The following is a 26,806-nucleotide window of genomic DNA, read 5'->3' as shown; positions in this document are numbered from 1 at the left end:
TACCTTTGCCGTTGGAGAAAGTTTTGCGACTGGTGCAGAGTTAAGAATGTGGATCCTTTTGAATGTGACATTCCCATGGTTCTGTCTTTTTTGCTTTCTTTGGCCCACGGGGGCTTTCAAGTGGGGACCATTAAAGGTTACCTGGCAGCGCTGTCCATATTTAAGCGCTCGTCTGAAGAGTGTTCCTATTTTAAGGTTCCTTTAATTTCGCAGTTTTTGAAAGGGCTCACTAATGTGTTCCCGCCGTCACCTTTTCTGGTGCCCGGCTGGGATTTGAACCTTGTTCTTAAGTTTCTTATGGGTGCTCCGTTTGAGCCTTTGAATTCTTGCCCTTTGAGGCTGTTAACTCTGAAAACAGTGTTTTTGGTTGCGGTTACTTCCGCTCGCAGAGTGGGTGAGTTACAGGCACTTTCAGTTAAGCAACCCTTCACTGTGTTCCATAAGGACAGGTTTGTCCTTAGAGTTCGTCCTTCTTTTCTTCAGAAGGTGGTTTCCGAATTTCATTTGAGCCAGAAGGTTGTTCTTCCGGCGTTGTATCCTCCTCCACATCCTGGTAAGGAAGAGGAGAGGCTCCATAGGCTTGATCCTAGGAGAGCGTTGAGCTTTTATATTTCGCGCATGTCCCGGGTCAGAGTGGACGATCAACTTTTCATTGGTTACTCTGGAAAGCGTTTGGGACAAGCTGTGACGAAACACTGTCTCGTTGGATTATTTTAGCTATCTCCAAGTGTTACCGCTTGGCGAGTAAGGATCCTCCGGCAGGCTTGCGGGCCCATTCTACCAGGGGAGTGGCTGCGTCTACTGCCCTGCAGAGGGGAGTTCCTATTCGTCACATCTGTGATGCAGCCACCTGGGCTTCAGTACATACTTTTTGTACGTCACTACTCCCTCGATTCCATCAGAGGGCAGGATCTGGCCTTTGGCAAGGCAGTTCTCTAGTCTGCAATTTGATTGGGCATGCTAAATTTGTGTTCTAAATTCTTTCCCACCTCCTTGCTTGGTACTGCTTTGGGAGTCTGTCATAGATATGAAAACGTCGGAGGACCCAATCCCCTCGAAGAACAAGTTACTTTCTTACCTGGTAACGTTCTTTCGATGGGATGGTCCGACGACGTATTCCATATCGCTCCCTCCCTGCCTTCCCCGCTGCAGAATTTCTTTTGCGATTGCAACTTGCGTTCCGCAAGGCCTTGTGTGTCTGACTGGCAGAAAACTGGTGGCACACGTACTGGGAAAAAACTATAACTGAGGCTATGGGCGTCGTGCATCCTACTTAACACATCGGGTGACGTCGGCCGTCGGAGGAGGTCCTCGGGGACGGTGCTTCGACGTCCTCGACGCAGGACGCAGGCGCCAAAGATTTTCTGAAGCAGCACAGCTGTGGACATTACCTGTCATAGATATGGAATACGTCGTCGGACCATCCCATCGAAAGAACGTTACCAGGTAAGAAAGTAACTTGTTCTTTTCCACCAAGAGAAGATCACATTTCTGGGATGCATAGCCAGCAAAGACTGCATGCAGATGGATCCCCTTAAAATATGTGCTCTACGGGAATGGAAAAAACCATGTGATGTTAAAGCCACTCAAGGCTTTGTGTTTTACCAACTATTATAGGAGACTAATTCCCAATTTTGCCCAGTTGGCGGTTGTTCTAACGCATCTGCTAAGCTCTGAGTCCATTCGTCTAGGATGAAAAGGCTGAACAGTATTTATTTCTTAGCCTTGAAACAAGCTTTTGTAACGGGACCAGTCCTACAGCATCCCGATGACACCAGGCCGTTCCTGATAGAAACAGAGGCTTCAAAACACACAATCAGAGCTGTTCTACTACAGATAAACCCTGATACGAGCAGGCTGTAAAGCCGACCCCCAACATGAAGGATCAGCACAAAGGCCTGCTGTCTGTCCCTGTTCCTCCTTGCTCTGCCGCCTTTGGTAGTGGGAGGGCCACTGCCTGCTCCCCTCCCACAATCTGCTGATGCTGGGACCACCGGCAACAATGAGCAGCATGGTGGGCTGCAGCGTGAAATGCTTAAACTGTAAACTCCTTCGCGCGCTTTCTCCATTGAGAGCTTCATATTGCTTTCCATCAGTGGAGCACCATCTCAGCACTGCACTCCCCTGGTGCTTTCTGTTATTTTTGCCTCCTTTGCCAGCAGGGCCTTTCTGTGTAACTTTACCATCTTCAAATGGCTGCCCTCATCCTCGGCACCGGAATGCCTCAGAGGGTTGCCATGGATGGCCGTGTCTGGGCCTGGCTGGACTGGTTGTCCACCTTGTTTTCCTCATTCTCAACCTCCGCACACCCTGTTAATGGCACCTGGACTTTGGGGCTGTCGTGGAGCCCTCACGCCTAGCCCACCAGAGCACGAGGTCACATGCAGACTAACTTGTGAGTTGGCAGCTCATCTAATGTAGTTTCAACGTGACTTTTCATCTGCAGCCACTTTTGCTTTGTGTTCTAGTGTGCCTAGCTTGAAAATCGAATTTGGGTGTGTTTACATCTATAGCTCCTTTTTGGATTCTAGGGGTCAAGAATTCGAGCCTTGCCACTGCTCCCAATTGTGTTGGCAATCTCCCCTGATCCCTCTCCTTCGCTATTGATGTACTCGATCTCAATGGCTCTCAGATCATCTCAGAGGCAGCCACTCCACAGATTACACTGATTATATATTTCCGGCTGCTGCTGTTCAATTATACAATTCCAAACAGTAGTACTTCCGAAATCAGTAGAAACAACTTCGGGGCTACTTCATAGTACAATGTGGCTTGTGTTCAAAGGTATTCAGAATCGGGAATCAAGCCAGGTCACGTGTTAACTTTAGGCAGGAAATGCAAATGTGGCAAGACTGTAATGCTATCAAAAAATAGTCCATAGGTGCTCCTCTTTGAGAATGAACACGGCTAAATGACCTGTTCTTTGGGAAGGTTCCTACTCGAGTCCGCAGCCACACTTTAGCTCACTGTACCGTTCACAGAACGGAAATATCCATTTGCATATCAGTCTTTGTCCTGCCCACATGGGTAGTCCAGCATGAAATGCTATGGCAATTCTCTTCTGAACCAGAGTACAAACAGCAACCCCATACACGTGTTTCAGCCTTGTTGGGCCTCATCAGTGAGGTGGAGCTGTGCCTCTCTGAGCACAGTGATCAAGGGGTCCACGTCTGGAAGACCCTAGGAAACTTAGGGTCACTTAACCTAAGTCCCTTAAGCAATCTAACAATAGTCCATAGGTGCCCCTCTTTGAGAATGAACACAGCTAAATGACCTGTTCTTTGGGAAGGTACCCACTCAGGAGTCTGCAGCCACACTTTAACCCACTGTACCAGTCAATGGGCCGTGTTCGTTCTCGCAGCGGGGCGCCTATGACTACATTTTGATTATTACAAGGACCTTGGGTCTAGTCACCCTAAATTTCCGAGGGTCATCTGGACGTGGACCCCTTGCTCACTGTGCTCAGAGGCACAGCTTCATCTTTTTGATGATGCCCAACAAGGCTGAAACATGTGTATGGGGTTGCTGTTGGTACTCTAGTTCAGAAGGGAATTGCCATAGCATTTCGTGCTGGACAGCCCATGTGGACAGGGCATAGACTGATATTTCTCATCTGTGAAAGGTACTGTGAGATAAAGTGTGGCTGCGCACTCTCGAGTGGGTGCCTTCCCAATGAACAGCTCAATGGGCCGTGTTCTTTCTCGCAGGGGGCACCTATAACTAAATATTTTTATTTTTAAGACTGTAATGCTATCACACCATCACACAGTCATACTGTCATGCTATTTCCATTGGCACACTGCATTTGCTAGGGACACGTAGATCCTGTTTAATCTGCAAATGGTTGACTGGCCAGTGAAGTCTGTTTTTTCAAAATGGCACTGACGGATCAGAACAACATTTACAAATGGAGCAAAACCAATTGCATTGTGGAAAAGCTAAGAAATCTCAGGGGCAGAGGCATGCTTCTTGAGCCTGTGAATTGTGGAAATGTGAAAATCTCAAGGGAAGGGTCATAGCCGTTTACATTGTGAAATGGTATAACTCAAAAGGAGATTGAGAGACATAATTTATCTTGAATTGGTGAACTGTGTAAATTGGAGAAAACTCAAGGGCAGGCTCTTGTGATTGTGGAGTTTGTAATATGAAAGTGAAGAACACTGCAAACATAGAGAAATCCAGAGGAAGGGAAGACCCCCTTTAACTGGTAGAACTTTTTTGGTTTCTTTTACACTTTTGACATTTATATTGAAACTTTGGAAGAGAGCTGCATGTGATCAGCTAAAACACATTTTCCCCTTCACGTTATATTGAGGTGAGTGTGTGAAGGTCAGGTTAGGATTTTGGACACAGAACAGAACTTGTTGTTTTTAGACATTCTGACACGGACGTTCCGTAGTTTTGTTGAGGTAGGTAAACCCCATCCTCGAGTTAGGGATAGGTAGGATATTCCCAGCCCTCTCTTCAATTTTATTAATAAAAGTCTTAACAATCATCTTAATTCCTCTGTATCCGAGTCTTACTCTTGATTGCTTAAATGTCCTTTTTCCTCCTTGTCTCCCGCCAGCCTGGTCCGTTGGTCCCTGCCTTTCTTGTCTTTTGACCTCTTCACGCCAACCAGATTACATGGAAGTGCTGCTGTCTGCATTAGCTCATCGCTCAACCACTCTATCCAACTCTTTGAAAGAACAAGCTGCCCTTGCCAGTGCTTGCTCTGTCCTTGAACCATGCAAATCAAGGGAAAGTTCGACCGTGTTGCAGGGAGTCAGTCCATCGTACCTTGGCCACCACCTCATGGGTCCGTTGGGTTGGTTTCCTGTTTCCGCATAGCAGCTTAACCGCCACGAGAAGAGTCGACTAAGCAGCACAGGCGAATGCAGTGCTTGACAGACTTTAATATAGTGTATGTTTTTTATTGTATTGTATCCCAGTGTTGTATATTTTCTTTGGTTGGTTGGTTAACCGTGTGGACTAGCTGAACTCTTCTGCCAGTCTTCCTTCCTTCTTTAAGTAGCCGGACTTCTGTGCTTTAGCTAACCCATCACAGAACTGTGTAATAATCCCCCTGACAGTGGGGGAGCAGTCATGCTGCAAGAACTTTGCATTCAGTGGTCCCTTTCAGAAATTCTTGAATACATGGCTCTTTACCAGGCAATAGCAAGGACATAATGCCTTCTTGTGTACCATATGAAAGACCGGGGACAGACTCAGCATTCAGACATATCCTAACACTGGGACAACTGCTCCGGAGGCAAACAGCATTGCCATGTACACTGAATAGCATGCCTCAGCCAGGACAGCCCTACAACAGGACATACACCAGGTGCCCCACCGTATCTCAGAGAAATCGGAAACATTTGATGTCCTAAATCAGATAAATAAGCAAAATATGTTGTTGTACAGCTTATTCAACTGGACCAATGACAAAACTCACCAGTAAGTGGCTAGGATAACAGCAACCACAAAATGAACAGTCCAAAGCAGGGCATACAACAGATTTCTCCCCCGGCCTGAGTGAACTCTGCTAATTCTCGATGATTCTAGAAATTGGGCAAAAGACTTTCCCGTTTTGAAACCAGTGATTCTGGATGCTTTTGGACGCTGCAAGGCCAACTTCTTCTGTTCGAGCTGCAAAAACACTCGCAGCTTCGTTCCCTGGAGGGGGGGGAGCCTGTTTGAGCTCATGTGAAGGTCATGTGATCAGCACACCAGTGAAAACGCACCCGCGTTCACCCTCGCGACGTTGAGCCCGGCAGGGGTAGAGGGCATCGGCTGTTGTGCGGCTGTTTGGCACTGGTGGCGCCTGATACGTATAGGGGGGACTGTGGAGAAACCATCTCTTTGATCCCTGAAACCCTCCACGAAAGAAAGCCCAACCCTCCGACACTCAATATTGAATCAGCACAAAAGACACACCAACTTGGTAAGTTCAGCTAAGACCGCCCTTAGCCGCTCCATGCCGGACACTGCGAACACACCGAGCAAGAAGTCAGGGCCTCAGACTCGAAATAAAACCCTCCAGCAACGCCGCATGCTAAATCCCTGGACTGTCCTGAGCAAGGAGTTGCCTTACGGAAAGGTAAGCAAACCAATTGTACACCTACAGTCACCTATTGGCATGGGGGAAAAAGGAGTCTCGAAAGACGCGACAGAATCACGTAGGGTGTCCCTAGCAAACGTGATGCCTGAAACCCTGAAAATTAATTCATCTGCAGGTTTAAATGGGGCCACAACCATATCTAATACGTCTCTTTTGACTTCTCAAAAAAGCCCAATAGCCAGAGCTGAACCAACTGACAACGTACACAATAGCAATGACGTCCTACTCCGCCCAGCCTGTGGCAAAGAACCTGTCTCGTTGGAGATGGAAGTGGACCTGCAAGAGACACAAGCGATGCAACCTATGAATGTATCGGCTAACACTTCTACGACAACGCCCCCAAAAATTGTTCTACTAACACTAAATAATTTAAAATCCCTCTCACAGTCAATATGTGAGTCACATGAGAAAAATTGCTCTCCTATGTCGCCAGAGGCATTTTTTTCACCATTTGAACTTACAGATGCCGATTTGATGGCAGCCGTACATTTTGACTCGACTCAAATCAGCTGCGCAAAAGCTAACATGACACACATGTCATTGCATGACTGTCAGGAAGGCATTACCTGTGATCAGAATGCCATACCTATTCCATTAGAGTTGAGTACACGGCGCCAACCCAAACTATAGCTGGCGAACAAAACGAGTGTCAAATTGTCGATGTAGACACTGACATCCAGCAAAGTCTCCAACCTGTTAAAATGAATAACAACAATTTAGAGGTGGGTGAGGCGAATATTAGCGAAATTGGAAGCACTCAAGATCTCCCACGAGCCTCGATAAATGCCACCACGAGAAATTTGCATCAGATACAATTCCATGCAACCCATGGAGGGTCAGCACCATCTGGAGGGAAAGTGAGACGTTTTCATCCTATGCCAACTGGAAAGCGGCCTGAAAAAGCCTCAAACCAAATCTTTATTGCTCCACCAATGCTCGTAAAAGAAAACAGCAGCTCAAAAACGCAGGCTAAACAGGGCAACACATTTTATGAAAAAAACCTACAAGGCTCGATGTTGCCCGCTGCAGGCATTCTGTCACAGCTGCCCGCAAGCTGTGCTCGGAGCTTAGATGGCAACATGCAAGTTAGTGACATACCACATCACCTGCATACCGCTTCGGAGCAAGACCTCCATCGAAGTTTAAAGTCACTAAACACAGTTGCTACAGCTCCGAGGGCACCTACGTCTTTAAGTCGAGACAAAGACACGCAAACCACAACAAGAAACACCTCCAAAGGAGCAATGTCGGATCTAATCTTTGAAACAGCAAAACCATTCACAAGCACTCTTTAGCATCTACAAGGAAAAGTAAAAATAACAAGGACTTTGATTCTTTGCGAAAAGCTGATCCGACTCCTCAAATGAGTGCGCAAGCGAAGGACGCATCGTGCCTCTCAGCAAGCGGTGCCGAGACCATCGGACAAACGCCAGCAAAAGCCAGCATCTCGTCTGCCGCAGCAATGCAAATACATAACAATGTTCTGGCGGCATCCTCTTTGGCCATGATTACATTTATTAAACTTTATGAAGTCCTAACTTAATTCAGAAAAAGGAAGAAATGGAAAAGTCCAATATAAACTTAAAAGAAAAAATACAGGCTGAGGCCGAACAATCAACATCATGGCATCAAAGACAACATGACCAGGCTGCTTACAACAGCACCCAAATGGAGAAACTTGTAGATGGTCTGATTAATGCCCTAAATACAATGCAAAACTGTCATAGTCATGTGACGCGCAAGGATGAGCGCTCAAATGTTAGCACAAAGAGCACAAAAACCTCTACCACGACATTGGATGAAACCTCCGTAAAACATTGTCAAGTCATAATGGAGATCGAGGGTGCGACACTACCAGAAGTTACTGGATGTCGCCAAATAGCCACTAACATAACAACGACAAAAGAATTAAAGTCTCATAACATCGGTCGGGACGCTGCGACTATTCCTGGTAAAACAACTCAAACTGGTACCCATGGAAGCGAATCAATGGACAATAGTACAAAAGATGTCACCGTTGAACCGCACCAAAAAGATCTACAAGTGAAAGTTGCCCTACCGGGATGTCATTTCTCTTCATTTGGTATCTTTTCTGGCTCTGCAAAAACAACTGCAACCACATCTACTGTATATGTAATTAAATCACTTGATAAAAAAGAAAGTGGGACAACAACTAAAGGAGCGGGCTCTTCTAAGAAAAAAGAATTCATAAGAAACCTATCAACTCCGCCACGTCTGAGTCTGTTTAAACGTAATAACAGTCTAAACAAGAAGATTTCTGATCCTGTTTCAAACTTAGCTATTCCAGTGTCCTCGTCTAAAGGAATTCACAAACCATCCTTGAAACGAAGAAGAATCATCTCTGACTCCGCGTCCAGCTCCACTACAATCGCATCCACTTCAATCGATTTATGTGATCTGTCCACATATTCGATTGGCGAGGAACAGCCTGATGAATGCAGGTTACCGGGCAAGAAAGAGTCTCCCAGACTGACTCTAGCACAGGCCATAAAAGAACGTAAACAAGAAAAATACGTGTCACAAGGAAAGCAACCAAGTTTTGGGGGCTCTGCTAATTCCACTCAGGATCACACGGAGGGATCAACAGTTGAATCCAAAATTCACATCCAACCAACAAACTCAACGAGTCCATTTTAAAAGTAAAGTACACGAGACAACACATACTGTAATTTCACGCGAATGTCGTAAACTACGTCTGCAAAATATACAATGCAATGATGCTGAGGTTAACCTCAATAGGACAAATATTATGAAACTGTTCAAATGTGTGCCGTCGTTACGCACAATCATTTCAGATGACATACGCATTGTTGAGTATGCGACTGAAAAAAACTCGGATCAGGTTTTATTACACCAACTCAGCAAGCGTGCGTAGCACGCTCTTAAAGGCTATTGATGAACTGCTATTCTTTGGGTTCGAAATCTCACCGGAACCGGATCAAGTCGAGTCAATTCGAGTTGAAAGATCAAATATGGGGAAAAAACAACAATCTAACCCAATTGATTCAGATGCACTAAGACAGTCAATGAGTATCACTATGTCCTCAAGTCCAGGTCAGTCCTCAAAACGAAATGTTACATCGAAAAAATATAACCAAAACCAAACAAGGACACAACATTAGCCATGACTAGCTACAAGGGGAAAGCCGACGGTATTTCTATCCTGGAATACACGTGGCTATAAGCATCTATTCAATGATTTTGAGACACCACTCAAAAATATCTTCATCATTCGCTTGCAGGAAACATGGCTATGCACACCGCCTATTTGTGATGGATTCACCGTTCTATTAAATACAGCAGTTAAAAACACTAAAGGTTGCCCAAGCTCGGGCTTAATCACACTGGTAAGAATAACTCAATCTTGATCATCTCCGATATCACTAAACCCAAATCCATACGTACAAGGAACTATCATACATACATTGGAAAAAAATACAACAAAGAAACTTCATTTACTAATTAGAAACATCTATTGGAACCCACTAAAGATCAGCACAGATGGCATAATTTCGGCAATATCACTACTAATTGATGACGCAATGATAGCCTACAACAACCTAACAGTTATCTGTTGTGGCGATATGAATTGCACGTGGTTCCAACAAAATCATACGTCGCAACAGTACCAGCAACTCAAAAACGAGGCGCTCGATGAAAGAGCGAAAAGATGGCAAACTGCCATGAGTGTACGCGATCTTGTAATGTTAAATGGAAACGTCAAAGGAGACGTGCCTGCCAAACCAACTTGGTATCGAGATGCCTCACATAGCATTCTCGACTATATTTGGCTCTCGAGGAACCAGGTGCCTAAGCTAGTTGTTCTGCAAATAAAGCAAATGAACTATAGTGATCACAGCCTTCTTCAACTACGCATTATGATGGACACGAACTTGCAAACAAATCCATTCAAAGCTTTACTAGAAACTAACTGTCGCAGAAATCGCCTACGATTAAAAAGCAATCAAATTCAACGAATCGGGGAGAAATTAATGATCGAGCCAGGTAATCAAAGACCTGATTACATTCCATTGTTGACAGATTTTACCATTCCTGGAAAAAACTCATCAAATCTTGGTCAGACTCATCGCCACATATATTGCAAGGTCTTACATGAAGCAAAAAAGGCATTGCGGAAAGATTTGAGACTGATAAAGAAGCGAAATTCCAAGTTGGACGCCCAAAAAGAACTAAAGACACAACGCATGATGTACCGCAATTGGGCAAAGTCACATGCAGCCATAATAGAGCAAGATCGTGCAGAGCACATGCTACAATTAATGATGACTAAAAATACACGTGACATCTGGAAAATCCTGAATATGGATCTCTCTAATTGCAACTCAATCCCAATAAACACCATAACAGGTGACGTTTGGAACAGGCACTTCTCTCTGGTGTTTAAAAAACCGGAATCTGAGATCCCAATACCAAAGCGCTCTGTTGATACTCAATGGGATGTGCAGATGGACCATGATGAAATCGTCCGTTCTATCAACGCTCTAAAGATCTCACGTGCTGCTGGACCCGACTTGATTTCAAATATTGATCTAAAAAAATATCCAAATGAATGGGCTGACTTTATTGGTAAGCTATTCATAAAAATCAGTCGGTCCAAAGAATTGCCTGAATCCTGGACATCCGCGATTGTGGTGCCAATTCACAAGCCAGGCAGTTGGGACGATCCGAACAACTATCGCCCAATTGCCTTGCTCGACACCATTGGAAAGATCTTTGGGTCGAATTTACGCCTCAAACTCGCAAAATGGGCCGAGATGTCACAGATCAATGACATACGGCAATCTGGATTTACGAAAGGGACCGGAGTCGACGTAAATCTGCTCATTCTCACGATTCTAAAGCTGGAAACCTTAAATAAAAATGGCAAGATTCACCTTGCTTTCATCGATATGAAACAAGCGTTCGATGGTGTGAATCGAAGCTTATTATGGGAAAAATTGTCAAAATGGCTATGTCCGGCATCCATTTTAGAGCCTACCATTGCTCTACATGAAAACACTTCAATCAAAGTCCGGCTAAACAATAGCGGATTGTTATCCAATGCTATAGCTACCCACAAGGGTGTTAAGCAAGGATGTCCCCTAGCTGCAGAATTATTCAAACTATTTCTAGCAGATCTGCCAATCTACCTGAACAAAGTTATATGCTTCTCACCAAAAATAAATCAAATATCAATTAATTGTATAGTCTACGCGGATGACCTGGTTCTGATAGACAGAACCCAAATTGGTTTACAACGTCTCTTTCTAGGCTTGAAATCCTATATGGGCATAAACCAATTGGAAATAAACTCACAAAAAACTAAGATCATGTCCATTGGAAACATTAGAAGCAAAAAAGATAAAGGTTACAGGTGGAAAATCGAAGAAATTAACTTAACATCTGTCGATTCAATAAAATACTTGGGGATACAATTTAACAATTCCGTTTGCGAACAACAATGGGCTGTAGAACTAACATCCAAAATGTCGAAGCTAGCAATACAAGCTGTAAAAATCAATACACATTTTGGAAAATTTTCATTGGAACCCGTACTCAAATTTTACTTACAAAAGGTAACCCCAATAATAATCTTTGGGGCTGAGGCGGGTTGGAATATAAGCGTGCAAACTTGGCATGCTTTGAAAGGATGCTTTTGGCGGAAAGTCCTGCAGCTGCCACAGGCAACACCGCTAACTAGTCTGCGACAAGAACTAGCAATTAACTCCCTTCATATGAGAGTGGTCTGGAACTCAATCTTAACAATGCGAAAAATGGCCCTCGATTCACCGGCACTGGCATACAAAATCTTTGCCAACAATGGCAGCTCAAAAAAAAGCAACCTTCTCAATCTATGGTTTCACAAACTGTCGGCTTTCCTTACAGCCACACAAATAAGCAATCAAGAACTGCTGAATTGCCCACAGCTTGCAAAAACGAAATTTGAAAACTGGGCATGGATCGTTGTTAATGAAGCAAGGTCAAAATTAAAATCAACAAAAGAAATGAGAGGCGTTCACAGGAAATTAAACGAACCAGTGCAATATTTATTGCACTGTCCATCTCGTCATCACCAAACCCAATTTTTAAGGTTTCGAGTCAGTGCTCTAAAAACGAAAGGAATTCTTTGGCAAAGAAAGGATAAATCTATTGACGATAATCTCTGCCGATTCTGCAAACAGTCAATTGAAACAGTTAAACATCTGCTAATCGAATGCACTCAAACTGTCAGACAACGCTTACTACATCTGGGAAATTTTGCACCTCTGGATGAAGATATGGAGCGGTGGTGGGGGCGGATCATTTCAGGAAGCAACATAAGACTTGTATGTGCGACTGTGAACTACTTTGACTCGTTTCTGAAAATAGACTCTCTTAAATAGAATTACCAGCGAGAGCCTGTTCTAGAAGACTGGTGGAATCTATTTCTTGTCTATGAAGTGATCTCTTTCTGTTGAAACAAAAGTTTGTCTCTTGAATTCAAACTGAAGTTTTTCAATAAAAAAAAAAAATGAATACTGTCTTGTGGTTCTAGTTAGCAAACAGGACATACCAGAACACACACACATATCCTTGCATGAGTAACACAAGCTAAACCTGGACACCTCTGCAACATGACACAAGTTAGATTGCCTCTTGGAGAGAACAGGTAAGAAACAACTCTCTAGGGTTGCCTACTCCAATCTCTCATCACATATAATCTAGGAAGCGCCTTCACTGAAGCTGATAGGCTGATGCAATGAATGCCAAGAGGTTAATAAACAATCGCATCATTGCAACTGATATGAATAATCACAGATGCAGACGATGACCCTGGAACCGGAGAACGCCATACAGACAAAAGAAACCAACTAACCATGGTCATGGCCTCTAATAACCACATTTTTCACCTACTAACCTTCGCGTCATGCTCTCTCCTTTTCTTCACCTTACACCTGTGAGAAACCTGAAGGTGTCTCCCTGACTAGTCCCCTGGGATCTGTCATCCAGGCGGCCAGGACACAGCCATTGCTATTGGATCCAGTTCCTGGGGGTGGACCTGTGCGGGAGGATCACCTAGATGAGGGGTCCTCGGAGAGTGGAGGTGGGACACCGACTAGTGAGAAGCGGTATCCCCCTTCTTATAACACCTTTTCCCCATCCCACCACGTAAGATACTCGGACACTCTACCCCCACCCTCTTTTCCGACACAAACACTCTTACACCACGAAAGACAACAGACTAGCACTAGAGTCGTTTACCTGACATCTCCCAACACAAGGGTCAGGATATTGACCAGAACCACACACACCTGACAGCCATTTCCCTTCCCCACAGGGATAAAAGTTGGAGAACGAGAGCACACTACGAGCAAGGCAAAACAAACAACGAGGCAGCTATCCCAGTGTGGCAGTTCAAAAGGAGGAGAAAAGCAGCTGGAACTGAAGGGGCGACAAGGAGAGAAGGGACCTTGCCCTTTCCGACCCAGACCCACGAAGCCTCATTGAAAGGAATCCTAAGACCGCGAACAATAGCCAGCGTGTTTTGCAGCAGGTGTCAATGGTACATGGAGCCCTCCTACACTGATACTTGGTGCAGGTAGAGACGCTTGCTACCATCCTTGACTCCAGAGACATGAAAAGCCAAGAGGTTCATCACAGCTGGTGAGTCGAAGGGAGGACTGATAGGAAACTGAACTGTGTTGAACGAAAGTTGCAAATGGCAAATTGAGGGGAAAACCAGCTGCAGAGGGGTCCGGCACCACGTGGGTGCTCATTTGATAGACTCTGGGTGATTCCTCTATTGTTGAAACTACCGATACCTGAAGGCCCTAGGAGAGCCGCAAGGAAAAGGTCAAAGTGGTCATACCGGGGTCTAGCAAAACCCCAGGTACAGTCGAAAGTCTTTGAGCGGCACGTAATTGGAAAGCTAAGGGAGACAAATCCTGCATAGTGAGAAAGAGGAAGGAACTGTGTGTTTGGCAAGAGTGAACCCGACAGAGGGATGCCGACAGACAGGGCGAAGCATGATGCCCCAATGAACATTGTGTTGACAAGAGTGAACCCGACTGAGGGATGTCCACAGTAGATTATTTAAAAAGACATTAAGATTTGAGAATGAAAAAGGAGAAATCTTGTGACTTAAACCTGTAGTGAACCCGACAGAGGGAGGCTGCTATTTGTTAGGGATCTGAGCCCAGAAGAAGGGGGTCCAGGGGTGAAAAGACATCACCCACCGTACATACAGAAAGGAACCTTTTTGTTTTATTATTTTTCACCAATCAGATCCTCCGAGGCAAGAGACTTTTTGTAGAAAAGAGACTTAACTAACGAAGATCCCGATACCTGAGAATGGAACTGTAGTCTTGGGCTGGGAAAGCTTGAGAATTTGAATGTGCTACCCTCAGGAGTCCAGCCTTATCCCGTGCTAAAAACGTGGGGAAGTGAGCCCCCTGGCTATAACATTCTGACTTATCATTTGTGAACACGTCTTTCTTTCGTGTTAACACTATCCCACACTCTTTTTGTACTTAGTTGTAAGGTTTGGCAATAGGTTTTTTAGTATAGGCCCTTTTATTTGACAAGACACCACTAGGACTGCCTTATTATTATTTGATGGTCGTAGCTTGCTCCCATCTTAGATTTAGGTTTAGCCTTGGGCATTTTCCCAACCTACCTATACAGTTTATTAAACACCCTCTGATCACTTGAGTCTCTCTTTACTGTTGCCACCATGAGTTCCTTACCCACCACAAGGATTAAACAGCAGTCATACACTTAGCAGTGTCATACCAAACACTAGCCATTCTTGACTTTGTCAACCATCCCACCAGTGTTCACGCCCCCAGATGAACTGATGGCTGACGAGTGAAACTAGTTAGTAGACCACTTTGCTTTACAACATTTGGACCATCCTTTTCCAACACAAACCACACATGCCCTATCCTAACGGGCCTACATTGCACCCGTTTGTTATGTTTCAACGATTCGCATTCAACCCACTACTTTGTGAAATGTATGCATGTCTAATAGCTTTATACTTTTGAAGATGCCATGTGGAGTTTATTTAACCAATGGCTAGTGTAAAAAGAACTAAAATTATGTGGATGGGCTACACAGTAATAGGTTTTAAAAAGGTCTGTGTTAATGTCTAAGGTTTGACTCACTCCCTGAAAATGCCTCTTTTTAACAACCCTATTTGTATGTCATCATGGATTCCTTTTCCATTTAGAAATGGGTGGATATGATCCAACCCCAAACACCTCACTTCCTATTGCCTGTCCTTTGTAAATTCCCCTATTTTTTTGTGAATTCCCCTGTTTTTTTAAAATCACTTTTTCTGCTTAGATTTATTTTTCTATTGTTCCCTTGATTTCCGTTCCTATAAGAGAGCAGTCTGTAGTTGCAGGGGATTTCCTGACAAGCTGCTTAGCCATTACTATGAGTACATCGAACCAAAATGTATATTTTTGTAACGGTAATAGTTAATCTAAAAAACAAGAATCACAAATTAATTGCGTCTTTTATGTGTGACAGTTGGTATATTGATACGTACATGTGATATGATTTTAATTTGAATTAACAGATTGTTCACCTTTCAAGACATTTCTGTTCATCTTTCAAGACATTTCTGTTTAACCGCTTTTTAAAGATTCTCTGGTGTATGATGTCCCATTGGTGACCTTTTTCACCTAATAGTTTGTGTCTACATGCCCAATAGCAGTTCTGCAGCATCCATCTTTTATTTGGACATGGATTGCCATGCAAGCTCCAAGATATGCCAAAAAAAGACGCTTGATCCCCCTTAGTGCTTCAATTCCAGTCATCCAAAGTCTTAGATTGCCACCTGCAGAGCCATAGTGAGGGCCCTGTTAAACATGTAGATTATTTCCTGACTCTTTTTAGTGTGTGAAATTTGTTTACTTCCATTTCATGCTTGCACTGCATTTTTATACTGACATAACATTGTGTTTGGATAGGCTGAGAAAGTTGATGCTGCTCTCCACAGTATGCTGCTGAAACAGGAACCCCAAAGGCAACACTTGGCCTGCCTGGGCACTTGGGTTCTTTATCACAATCTCCGTATCATGGTTCAGTATTTGCTGAGTGGCTTTGAACTGGAACTCTACAGCATGCATGAATTCTACTACATTTATTGGTAAGTGGTACTGTCATGTTGCAGTGCAGTATAACGTGTTGTCTTTTAATGCACCAAAATTACAACTCTTCTCTTGCAACATTGGTTTTCATTTTATTTTGGCACTACCAGACTTCTGTGAAATTGATTGGATGCAAACTATCGGGGTATATTTCCTCAGTCCTGAGAGAGAGGTGAGAGACCTCTCCTCAGGAGGCATGGGCTAGTACCAAAGCACAATCAGTCCCATTTACTGCTATAACACAAGCACCCCTATTTTTACAATCCTATTCCCTCTACCACAATCCCATTGTTTCTTCCCAATTTGTTTGTGCGATGCATCTTAGTCCTGTTACTGCGTGCGTCCAATTTTCTTCGACAAGGTACGCAAAACCACTACAGTGGTGATTGGTGCGGTATAAAAGCTTCATGATACACATATACACTTCAAAATGCATCACATAATATTTTAAGAAATATGTATACCGTTTATTATTAAGTCTTGCATTAGAGTGACAAACAGTCTCATAAGTACAAGCAGACATATACCAACAAGGTTTGTATATATGAAAAACACAGTAATGGTTTCAGGTTGATACTCCCTCAGTACAACACAATATGATAGAGTATCCCATATACGGAAGTTCTACCCATATGTTGGAGGAAAGAAATGTTTAAATAAATGGAGAAAATAAGGCCTGAGCCTGAATAGGTCCTAGATCACCACCAAAAAACAGACAAGCAATGTAACCGTAAGTGCTTACTGTAATACCATTACTTCCCGATTCAGAGTGTCGACTGTACTGATTTGATATACTGATATCTATAATAAATCAATTGCACCTTCTAAAATTAGCCACTGCACTTGAAACTCTAAGGTCACAAGGAGGACCAAGGAAAAAATGCCAAACTCTTGGTAAGCGACTTTGTAAGTTACTTTGCAAGAGTTGTTTCCAAATGTTTTCCCCATAGTGCTCAATAGGACAAACCCAATAGACCTGCTGTGTTTAGGGGGCAAAGTAAGGTAAGTTCTGCTTTTACTCCTCGGGTGAAATGGGAGCGGCCGCTAGCCCTGTTGGAGGAATCCAAGGTTCTCCTCCAGAAGAGATCCAGCCAAAGGTTTAAGAACCAGCATGCAAGGAAGAGCTTGTTGCAGAAAGAGCTCAAGCCCCACTTCAGATAATGGAGATCAACACTAGAAGGGGGACTTTAAAGATACTGCTCCTGGGCCCAGGGGACCCTTGGGAATGGAACCAACTGTGGAAGTCGGACCCCACAACCTACAGACCGCTACTAACTGTTTTGGCTGCTCCAAATTGGGCCTCGTAGTGGTGGTTGCATAGGTTTAGTGTCTTGCAAGTTTGAATATCTGGTGTAGGTTTTTCCAGGGAGGGTTGTGTGTTCCGGGTAGTTGTCACTCTAACTTATTACCCAGCCAGGACCTGATGAGGAAAGCCAACAGGCACACCTCGCGACACAACCTGTGAGCCAAAGCACTGTGCAGCAACACCAGTGACTGGAGCCCTGCAGAACTCAGAAAAGATTGCAGGTCATCCCAGGGGAGCAAGAGTGAACAGCCAGCAAGCAAGGCCGGAGGTTAACTAAAATGTCCAGCGACAGAGCTAAGGCAGAGTAGCAGCAATCTCCTTGGATTTCGAAGCCAGGAAGACCACGATAGGCCCCCATACCTTATGAACTTGGGCCATAGGAGCTACCACTTTAAATCTGGAATTCAAAAGCATCTGCATCATTGCGAAGTGACGCGAAGTGTGCTAAGTGTTCATTGTATTACTGATCAAAGACTCAGCTGGATGTTTGTTTTCACTCTACTGGATTCAGCTTGAGACTGCGTGAAGCTACCACTTTAAATATGAAATTCAAAAGCACCTGCATAATCGTGAAGCAATGCAAAGTGTGCTAAGTGTTAATTGTGTTCAGAGGTGGTCAAAGTGTGAATGAGGAGGCTCCAATGTTTGTGTGGAGTCAGCTTTCTAGGACCCGCAGAAACCTGCGCCTCCTGACCCTCAACACTCGCAAGTGACTGCAGAGAGGCTGGTTTTTTATGCACTTCCAAGGTAGGAGGTGAAAGTACCGAAACTTGCAGTGGCCTCTAAAACGTGACCCACAACCTGAACCCTTGCCTCGGGCTGTGGTTGGAATCTGAAGTGCCCAAACTGTGCTCATACTATCTAAGTTGTTTGAACATTTTAACTTATTGGCGGAATGGCTTGCACTGTTAGCAAATTTGAACGTATTTGTTTTTATATATCTGCCGTAATACTAAGACGAGGCGTTTTGTCACCCCATAGCTTGAACTGCGCAATATATATAGAGAGTGGGTCTGTGAGCAGCCTGTGACTTAATAATAAGGTCTATTGCAATCTTGGAACCTGAACTGGTTGTTGGAGTGATCCTGTAGAGAATAATGCAGTTTGGCTGTAATGTTCAATTACTTATTGAACAGGATGATGTAGGGCGACTACAGCCAAGTAGCCTTTGAACCCATATGCTTACCTACTCTAATTTAACCGAGTGATGGGAGCTCTCCTGAGAAGCAAGATGAATCTACAGCTGGATCACTTGACCCCAATCAACCAAATGAACTGGCCCCAGCTTTGTCTGATTTTTTTTCCATTTTAGCCCCTGCGATTTCTCATTAATTGGGAAAGCAAGTCCGTCTCGCACTGGATTTTAAGTCAAATCAATGGACTATACCTGAGACCCTGGCTGAGGAAGATGGCCTGACGGAAATTGTATTACATTGTCCATTTTACTCTCTCGCCCAATGTGATTTAGTGTGCTCGCCGTTGAGAAAAGAAGTCCCTCCCCCTTTGAAGCACAAGGGTTTAGTGGGTACAAATGTGGTTGAAGTGAGTGCAGTAGACCACAACAAAGAGAACCTGGGTCATCCAGAGAAAGGTACATCACAGGAGAGGTCTCGCCTGGAATGGGATCAGGAGGTCCTTGTAGATTAGTTATCATTCCCAGTTTTGGCCCGTCTCTTGGATACAATGGATGGAAGGTACGACACCCTAAACTGTGAAATGAGGGAGGTACGAATTACGCTGAAAGAAATATGTTAATTCCCAAGGGCTGATGTGTGCTTTACAAATGTAAATAAATAAACGTCATTCGGGGTTTCATTACAGCTACCACCATGACGCAGAGGAATGACGAATTGCGGGTGGGTGGCACCTCCTCGATTGGAGGAGCAAAGCTGCTATAAGGAAACACAACCTGATGCAGCAGCTGTGCGCTGCTTCCCACTGGACGTTATGGATTGGTTGGCAGAACCCCTGCCGAGTCACAGTACACTCTCCAGCCTTATGGCTTTACCTGCTAACACAGAGTCTGTACTGGCAGTGATCGTGGAGCGAATAGACGTATTTCCCTCAGTATCAATTTTGCGTTCAAGGGCTTTGGGAGAGAACAGAGCTTCTGAATTACCCTTAAACAGTAGTATGATAGAGATACCTACACAGACCCAGTTACCAATCCTAGTACAAGAGAGGGAAAATAACATGGGGAAACAACAGAAAAAAATCAAAGAACTGTAAAGCCCCACATAGGCAACAAAATAAGGAAATGCCCCCAGTAGTAGTAGATGGCATTTCCCATAAAAATCAGCAATTAAAGGGGACCACCTGCCCAAAGGCCAAGGCACTATTGCACAGTTTGTCACCCGTAGTGGGGGAGGAGGTCCCCCTAGATCTGAGTAATATCTCAGTGCACCCAGGTTTGGGTTGCTTAGGGATAAACGATTTCCCAGATGCCGGTTCTGGCGAGGTAGGCGAAGAGACAAGTTGGATAAAAGTGGGTAAGGGAAAGAGTCGTAAACTTATCGACTCTCTCCCAGTCCCACAGTTGAAGAATGTGCTACGTCCAGCTGCAGTCTCTTTTAAAGAGAGGATGGACACTCACAAGATTTTTCCATTATTTAGGACATTGGTGGAAACAAGAATCATCAACAGGAGAGAGAGGCTTTGGCACAAGATATCCCGCAAGGTCACGGTAATAAAACTAATAGCGGGGAAGCCACAACCAAAGAGACCATGAGGAATTAGAAAAGAGAGGGTTGCGGTGAAAGGAAATCGGGAAGGGGAGTTCAACAGTCTATTCTTGTGTTGGCTCTTTGAAGAGTGGGGTAACAACCCCCTGAGTCGTAAATATATTTTATCCCTCTTCTCAGAAATTCCGAGCCTGCGGCTAGTGAATTCAAGCGATATTAGTTAGGTTGACTTTGTGTATGATGACAGTGTAGACTTAGTTAAAGTGTGTCCACGGTCACAGAAAATTAAAAATGGAATTGTGGCCGAAGGCAAAGGTTTGTTTTCTCTTGGTTATGACATTTTTGAAAAATTGGACAGGGAACCCCACGACTCGTTTAATTCAGACCCTGGGGAAAGAGCAGTTCAGGACGAATCACCTAAACATCTGATGATAACGCTCACAAATGAGGGGAGGCCCCAATGCCTGGTTGAAATGAGAGTTAAAACCAATGCAAAAAGAGAAGCTATATATGATTGGTCTAGGCTTGTGAACTCCCTTCAAAGAACATCTGAGGACAGCGATCAGGAAGCAGGAGTATCTCAAATTAAAATCCTGAGTTGGAACTCTAAGAGGGATATGCAATTAAAAGTAAGGAAATGTTGGGATTCTATACTATTATTTGTTTACAAGAAACACATCTGTTGGATATACTCCTATTAGACGGGTACGAAGTCTGTGTGACGCACGGATTAAAGGGCCGTCCATACAGGGGGCTGCTAACAGCTGTGAAATGCAATCAAGGCATTACCGTGACTCCTATTGAAACCACAAGACCCGATATGGTGGTGCCATTATCATCTTGGGTTGAGCAGCCAGTGAATTTACATGAAAATGTTTACTGTTTAAGATGTATTTTAATCCAGCAGTGTGGTTTTAGATGAGTTTTTAGCAAACTGTTCATATCTAATGCTTGGTGAGACTTCTGACGAAGGAGCATCCACCATTCTAGTTGGTGATTTTAATTCAGAATGCCTGAATAACGAGTGGTACCTGAAATCTGATAGAATGACGGTTTCAAATAAAGAGGTCAAATAGCCTCCAGATACTGCATGAATTGGCCGCTTGGGATTTGATTCTCCGCAACGGTATAATCCGGGAAGATATTCCACCTAGCTTTTCTTAGCACAATGCCAGTGGAGATCGACCCTGGACTATACACTTGTTTCGCTGGACCAAAGGGGGGTGTTTTGGAGATTGTTGGGTCAACTGCAAGTGATCACTCTATGGTGACATACGCCACCCCATTGGTGACCCTTAGATCCCTGGCTGTATGTAATCTGAAGGACACAGTTAATCCCAGAGATCATAGCGTTAGATGGTGCTATGGAAGGGCCACTTTTTTTAATAACCTGATTAAGCTAAAGTATACGAGTAATCAAAACCTCTTATCTGATCCTTTAGATTTTGTGCCCACTGTCCGCTCTATGTTGGGGGAGCTAATGTCTACAAGAACACTCTCTAAAGGGGGCAGACCACTTTTGCAAAAACATGCCTTTGATTTTGAGATTGTGAATCATAAAAAGGCTTTACATATGAATATAAGACCAGTGCAAAATAAAAGACCAATGAAAAGGAAACCCTGAGTACAACCTGTAGTGGGTATCACTCTCGTAAGAGGCGAAGAAGAGAGAGGGCGTCATCGCAAGGTACTGTGGACCTTAATGAAAGTGTTGAGTCAACTGGAAAACTGACCACAATGGAGCTAGACAAAGATGAAAAATTTTGCAAAGATGAAATAGAAGGGATGTTCGAATGCCGGAAGATCTGAACCATGGGTGCCCGCTGCCATCCTTAGCTGTTTCCTCGACTAGCCACGTAAATGAAAACACACTCTCTGCCCTCAATTACGTTCTTAATTCCTTAGTCTGAGTCTTTGAATTATTGAGGGGTGAAGTCCATTCCCAAACAGGCACTCTGTTAGAAATGACAAACAAAATGGCCACACTAGATGGTGCAGTGGTGGGGTGCTGCTATGCATTAAATACTACTGTATTGCAGAGACTACTGGAGTTAAAGATGGAAATCACAAAACAAGGCCGTATCAGCCAACCAACAATCTATGGCAGCGTGGTAAAAGGAGGATGACTTGGACCTAAGGGTGAAGCAGAATATATTAGCACAGCTCCAAATACTTAACCAAAGAAATCTGGAATCAAATGATTTGAATCAAGTGGAAGAAATCAACTCCCAGATGGATGATACTCCACTCTCGGAATCGGTGCTAGAAGAATTTAGACGGCTGGCAAATGTTGGTGATGGCCTCTTGGAGGAAGAAGCATCGGCAATATCTGGAGGGAACAATCAGTCAATCCAAGAAGGAGCCACAACAAATGGAACACAGGTTCTGAGGTCTGGAAAAGGGGGGAGAAATGAAAGAAGATGTGAATTAAGGAAACAAAGAAGATTGAAAGAATCTGCAGCTCAAAAAAAGGGAGAAAGAAATCAAAGAATCAGAAAAATCGCAAACACAACTCCTCTGAGACAAACTCATTCTTGAAGAAAATCTCTGGCGCCTCCACTATGCCCTCGGGGGTGGATGTACAGGATGTGATGGAGATAGACTCCCTGGCCAAAAACCCGGCCAAAGAAGATCAGAGCAAGAAAGTAAAAGGGCAGGGGGGAAACCATAAAACTTGCCAGAAGGGCACAGAGAAGGCCAGAAGCCTAAATAAGGACAGTAGGCCAGTGATGTCATCAACAGGGTCACAAACAGAAGGAGAAAAAATAGAAGCCATGGGGCCTACAGCGCGGCAAACAATTGGATCCGACTCTAGCCGCGCAGGCACCCCCACCGTCCTACTGAGGCCAGCCAAGGACCTGGTAAAGGCAAGTGAGTTCCCGCCAATAGCCCCGATATTTCTAAGGATCAAGCAAAAGAAAGGAGTGACCAATGCAATATCCATGGGGGAAGCACCCAGTGAACCAAGATCAAATCAGAAGATCGCCCCAATATTTTTTTAAAAGAGTACAAGGAACACACAAAATTCCAGAGAGCGTCGTGGAAACTAGAACAGGCGAAGACAAACACAGAATGATTGGGGCGATCAGCCATGGCTCCCGGAAGACTCCAAAATAGTTGAGCTTCCAATGGAAAATGAAGGGGAGGAAAACTCCCAGGGGGCCCGGGAAAGCCTGGAGAAAGATTGAAAACGGTTTATCACTCTTTGCAATGCCTATCATATGGCTTTCAAACTAAAACGAGCAAAAATCTTTAAGTAGAGGGGTGATCTTGACAACTTTTGAAGAAAGTCTCAAGTTTATATTTACTTAATAGTCTTGACATTGAGTTTGTGAGATTCCCGGACCAGGACTACCCCTTGTGTCAGAGGTGGGGCTTTCGTCAAGAGAGGCCTATGTGACCATTAAAGGAGCAACAGCAGAACTAAGGAAATTCGACCTATTGGTCTCCTGTGTCCAGCCGGAGATCAAGAAAAAATCTATGAGAGAGGACTCGAAGTGGTCTCCAAAACAGGGAGGTGGAAATGTCAACCAAACCCATCAGACCAGCCAAATGAAAGTAGAGGAAGCGCCCAAGGACATTAGATCAGAAAATACTCTATCTCTGCTCCCGAGTTTCTTAACAGAAGTCTTAAAGAAACTGGGGCTGGGACAAAATCCTCTTTAAAAGTGTGGGTTGAATTTTGTTCTGTTGGAAAACACAGGGGCCCAATAACTTCACATCCAAGAACTTGAAAAATTATCTCTTCGGGGAGGGAGATGTCATCAAGCTTCAAGAAACATGTATGACAAATCTAACCTTAGTACAAGGGTATCAGATAATGTCGCAACTGGCTACACAAAAAGCTAAGGGCAGACCAAGTGGAGATATGCTTTTGGCAGTTAAATGCTCAAAATTCAACAACATTATACAAATTGCTAGTAATATTCAGGGTTTGCAAATCGGTAAAGCTTCCCTGAGACAAAAAAACAGGGGTCTTGGACATGCTTTTTTGTAACATCTATTGGAATCCCTTGTGTTCGGAAGTTCTTTTTGGATGCTCTAGCACTCTCTTTGGGAAAAATGAGAATTCTGTACTCCGGAGCAGAAATAATATTGGGAGGAGATTTAAATTCCCAATGTATACATTTGACAAAAGAGCAGACCAAATAACTGTGCGTAGAATAACGGAAAATGGAAGATTATGGGTAGATCTCCTAAATGAGTGGGGGCTAAAAATGGCAAATGGAACACTCCCTGGCGATATTCCATCAATACCAACGAGAATCCAAGGGAACTCGGTCTAAATCTTGGACTTTTTGTTCCTCTCGAACGCTCTATTTGAACAAAAGGCAATGTTAAACATCTGTGAGGGAGGGGGTAGCAACCATCTTAGGTTGGAGCTTCGCTTTCCTGGTATATTATTGGAGAAACAGGAAAGAGCTAGTCAAGTAATTAGCTGTAGAAAAGGCAGAGTTCGGCTATTAAAATATAAATTTGAAGGGAAAAACTGAACGAGAGGTTAGCATCTCTGCCAGAATATATACAGTGCATAAAATGCTCCCCAGGAGGGTTTTCAAAGTTCGTCTGGTCCACCCACGCTCCGAGTGGGAGTGGAAGTGGTGCTAGACAAACTCATCGACACATCTTTAATGAAGAAACTATGATTAGGAAAAGAGAACTAAATAAGAATCTAAGAGCCATCAGAAAAACCTGTGATGATAGGGAGATGAGGAAGAAGGAAGAAAAGTCACTGAATAGGTCTTATAAAACATGGTTGGTCTCTAGGAAAATAGAAAGATTGCAGCAGGACGGGGAATATATGCTGGAGTTAATTGAGAAAAGGAACTCAAGAGTTTTGGACAGTCCTCCACCAACTAGATGGGAAATCGGGCAATCATCTTTGCAACCTGGTGTTGGAAAAGGATTGGATTATCCATCTCCAGTCGGTTTTTGGGAAACCACACAAAACAATCTTTCACCAAAATAATCATGTCAACTGGAGTCTAGAATTTGACGAGGCCTACATTGAAGATCTAATTATGAAGAGCTTGGTCTCAAAAGCGGCAGGCCCAAACGGGATGACCTACCAAGTACTGAAGAATAGTCAGACCCCTATGGGCAAAATTGTTAAACTGGTCATTCAAAGAGATCCTGAGCAAAAGAGAACTACCCCCCTCGTGGAGCTCGGCCTCTACTATTCCTCTGTTGAAGGGGGGCGATGGGGCAGTGGCGGCGAACTACCGTCCTATCGCCCTCCTTGATGTAGATGGCAAGATATTCATGAAGATAGTGCTGGGGGAAGTGGAAAACTGGGTCAGAAAGGTGAATTTCCTGTCCAAGTGTCAAACTGGCTTCCGGAGGGGTCTCTCCACTGCCGTAAATGGCATAGTTTTACATTTACTAAGTGAGAACACAAGTAAAAGTGGGGGCCAGCAGTTGTATGGGGCTTGGGTGGATTTCTCCAAGGCTTTTGAAATGGTGGACAGGGAAAGGATCTGGCAGAAGTTGAGGGCAAAAGGAATTCCAGAGGGCCTACTGGGGATGCTCGTTGAATTTCACAAGGAGAATTGCATTAGAGTGCGATTGGACGAGGAAGGTCATCTGTCCGAGTCAGAGTAAATTGGGGGGTGCGACAGGGGTGCCTAGGGGCACCAATGTTCTTCAATCTTTATGTAGCAGATATGGGTGAATATCTAGCCCCATTTGCGTTAGCGAGCCCCAAGTTGAATGGAGTAAAACTCCACTGGCTCGCGTATGCGGATGACGTTTTAGTCTTGGATAAAACAGCTATCAGACTACGTCTATTGAATGGTCTCTACAGTTATGCAACTGAAAACCGTCTCGCCATAAATTCAACTAAATCAAAAATTCTAGTCTTTAGGCAGAAAAACTAAAAAGTGGTATTTCAGCAATGGGAAATGGGAGGTAAAACCATACCAAAGGTGGAAGAGCTCATCTATGTGGGATACAAAATCTGTGCCCTCCCAGCACTATGCAAAGTCGAACAAGACATGGTACTGAAAATCAACTCCTTATCTGCCCAGATGAGAAAAATCTTGATGAAATATGGTAGATTCTCTTTAATTCCGGTCCTGAAGTTCTACCAGGCTAAGGTGATCCCAGTGTTATTGTATGGTCTGGAAGCCAAACTCCAAATTTGAAACATCTCATGGCAAAAGTGGGAGGGTCTTTTGTGAAAAAATGCTTTGGGTGTACCAATGAGTCTCACAATGGTTAATATCAGGTACAAATTGGGTCCAAGATCCCTGGATTGCCATGTAGGCTGGAAACTGATATTACTGTTCCAGCAGGTATGTAGTTCGCAGGTTGACTCTCTATAGTCTGACATAAAAGCGTACCTGGAGTCACATAAATCGAAAATGCTTTCAACTCTTGGTGTCCAAGTGGAAAATCTACTATTAGATGCAGATATAGAAAAAGAATTGTTAGCAGAAAATTCTGTGAAAGCGAAAAAGAAATGGGATGAAAGGGACTGGATCCATACAATTACGGGTGTTTGCTGGGGGCCCATCCTAATCAATTACAGTTAGCTGAAAGGAAACTGGGTTTTCTGAGC

The 26,806-nt window shown here is 44.0% G+C and overlaps 1 protein-coding gene across 3 annotated transcripts in view; it reads left to right on the top strand.

The window, feature by feature from the left end:
• NAA35 (N-alpha-acetyltransferase 35, NatC auxiliary subunit) overlaps positions 1-26,806 on the top strand; it is a 1,572,250-nt gene that overhangs the window by 929,199 nt on the left and 616,245 nt on the right. For all 3 annotated transcript variants that reach the window (XM_069625850.1, XM_069625849.1, XM_069625848.1), the window contains one exon: positions 16,081-16,259. In XM_069625850.1, coding sequence (XP_069481951.1) covers positions 16,081-16,259 — 179 coding nt within the window. The remainder of the gene's footprint in view (positions 1-16,080; positions 16,260-26,806) is intronic.

Source organism: Ambystoma mexicanum, chromosome 6p (assembly GCF_040938575.1).
Source record: "Ambystoma mexicanum isolate Mex_15411 chromosome 6p, UKY_AmexF1_1, whole genome shotgun sequence".
Taxonomy (NCBI): domain Eukaryota; kingdom Metazoa; phylum Chordata; class Amphibia; order Caudata; family Ambystomatidae; genus Ambystoma; species Ambystoma mexicanum.
This window is presented reverse-complemented; position numbering and strand designations above follow the sequence as displayed.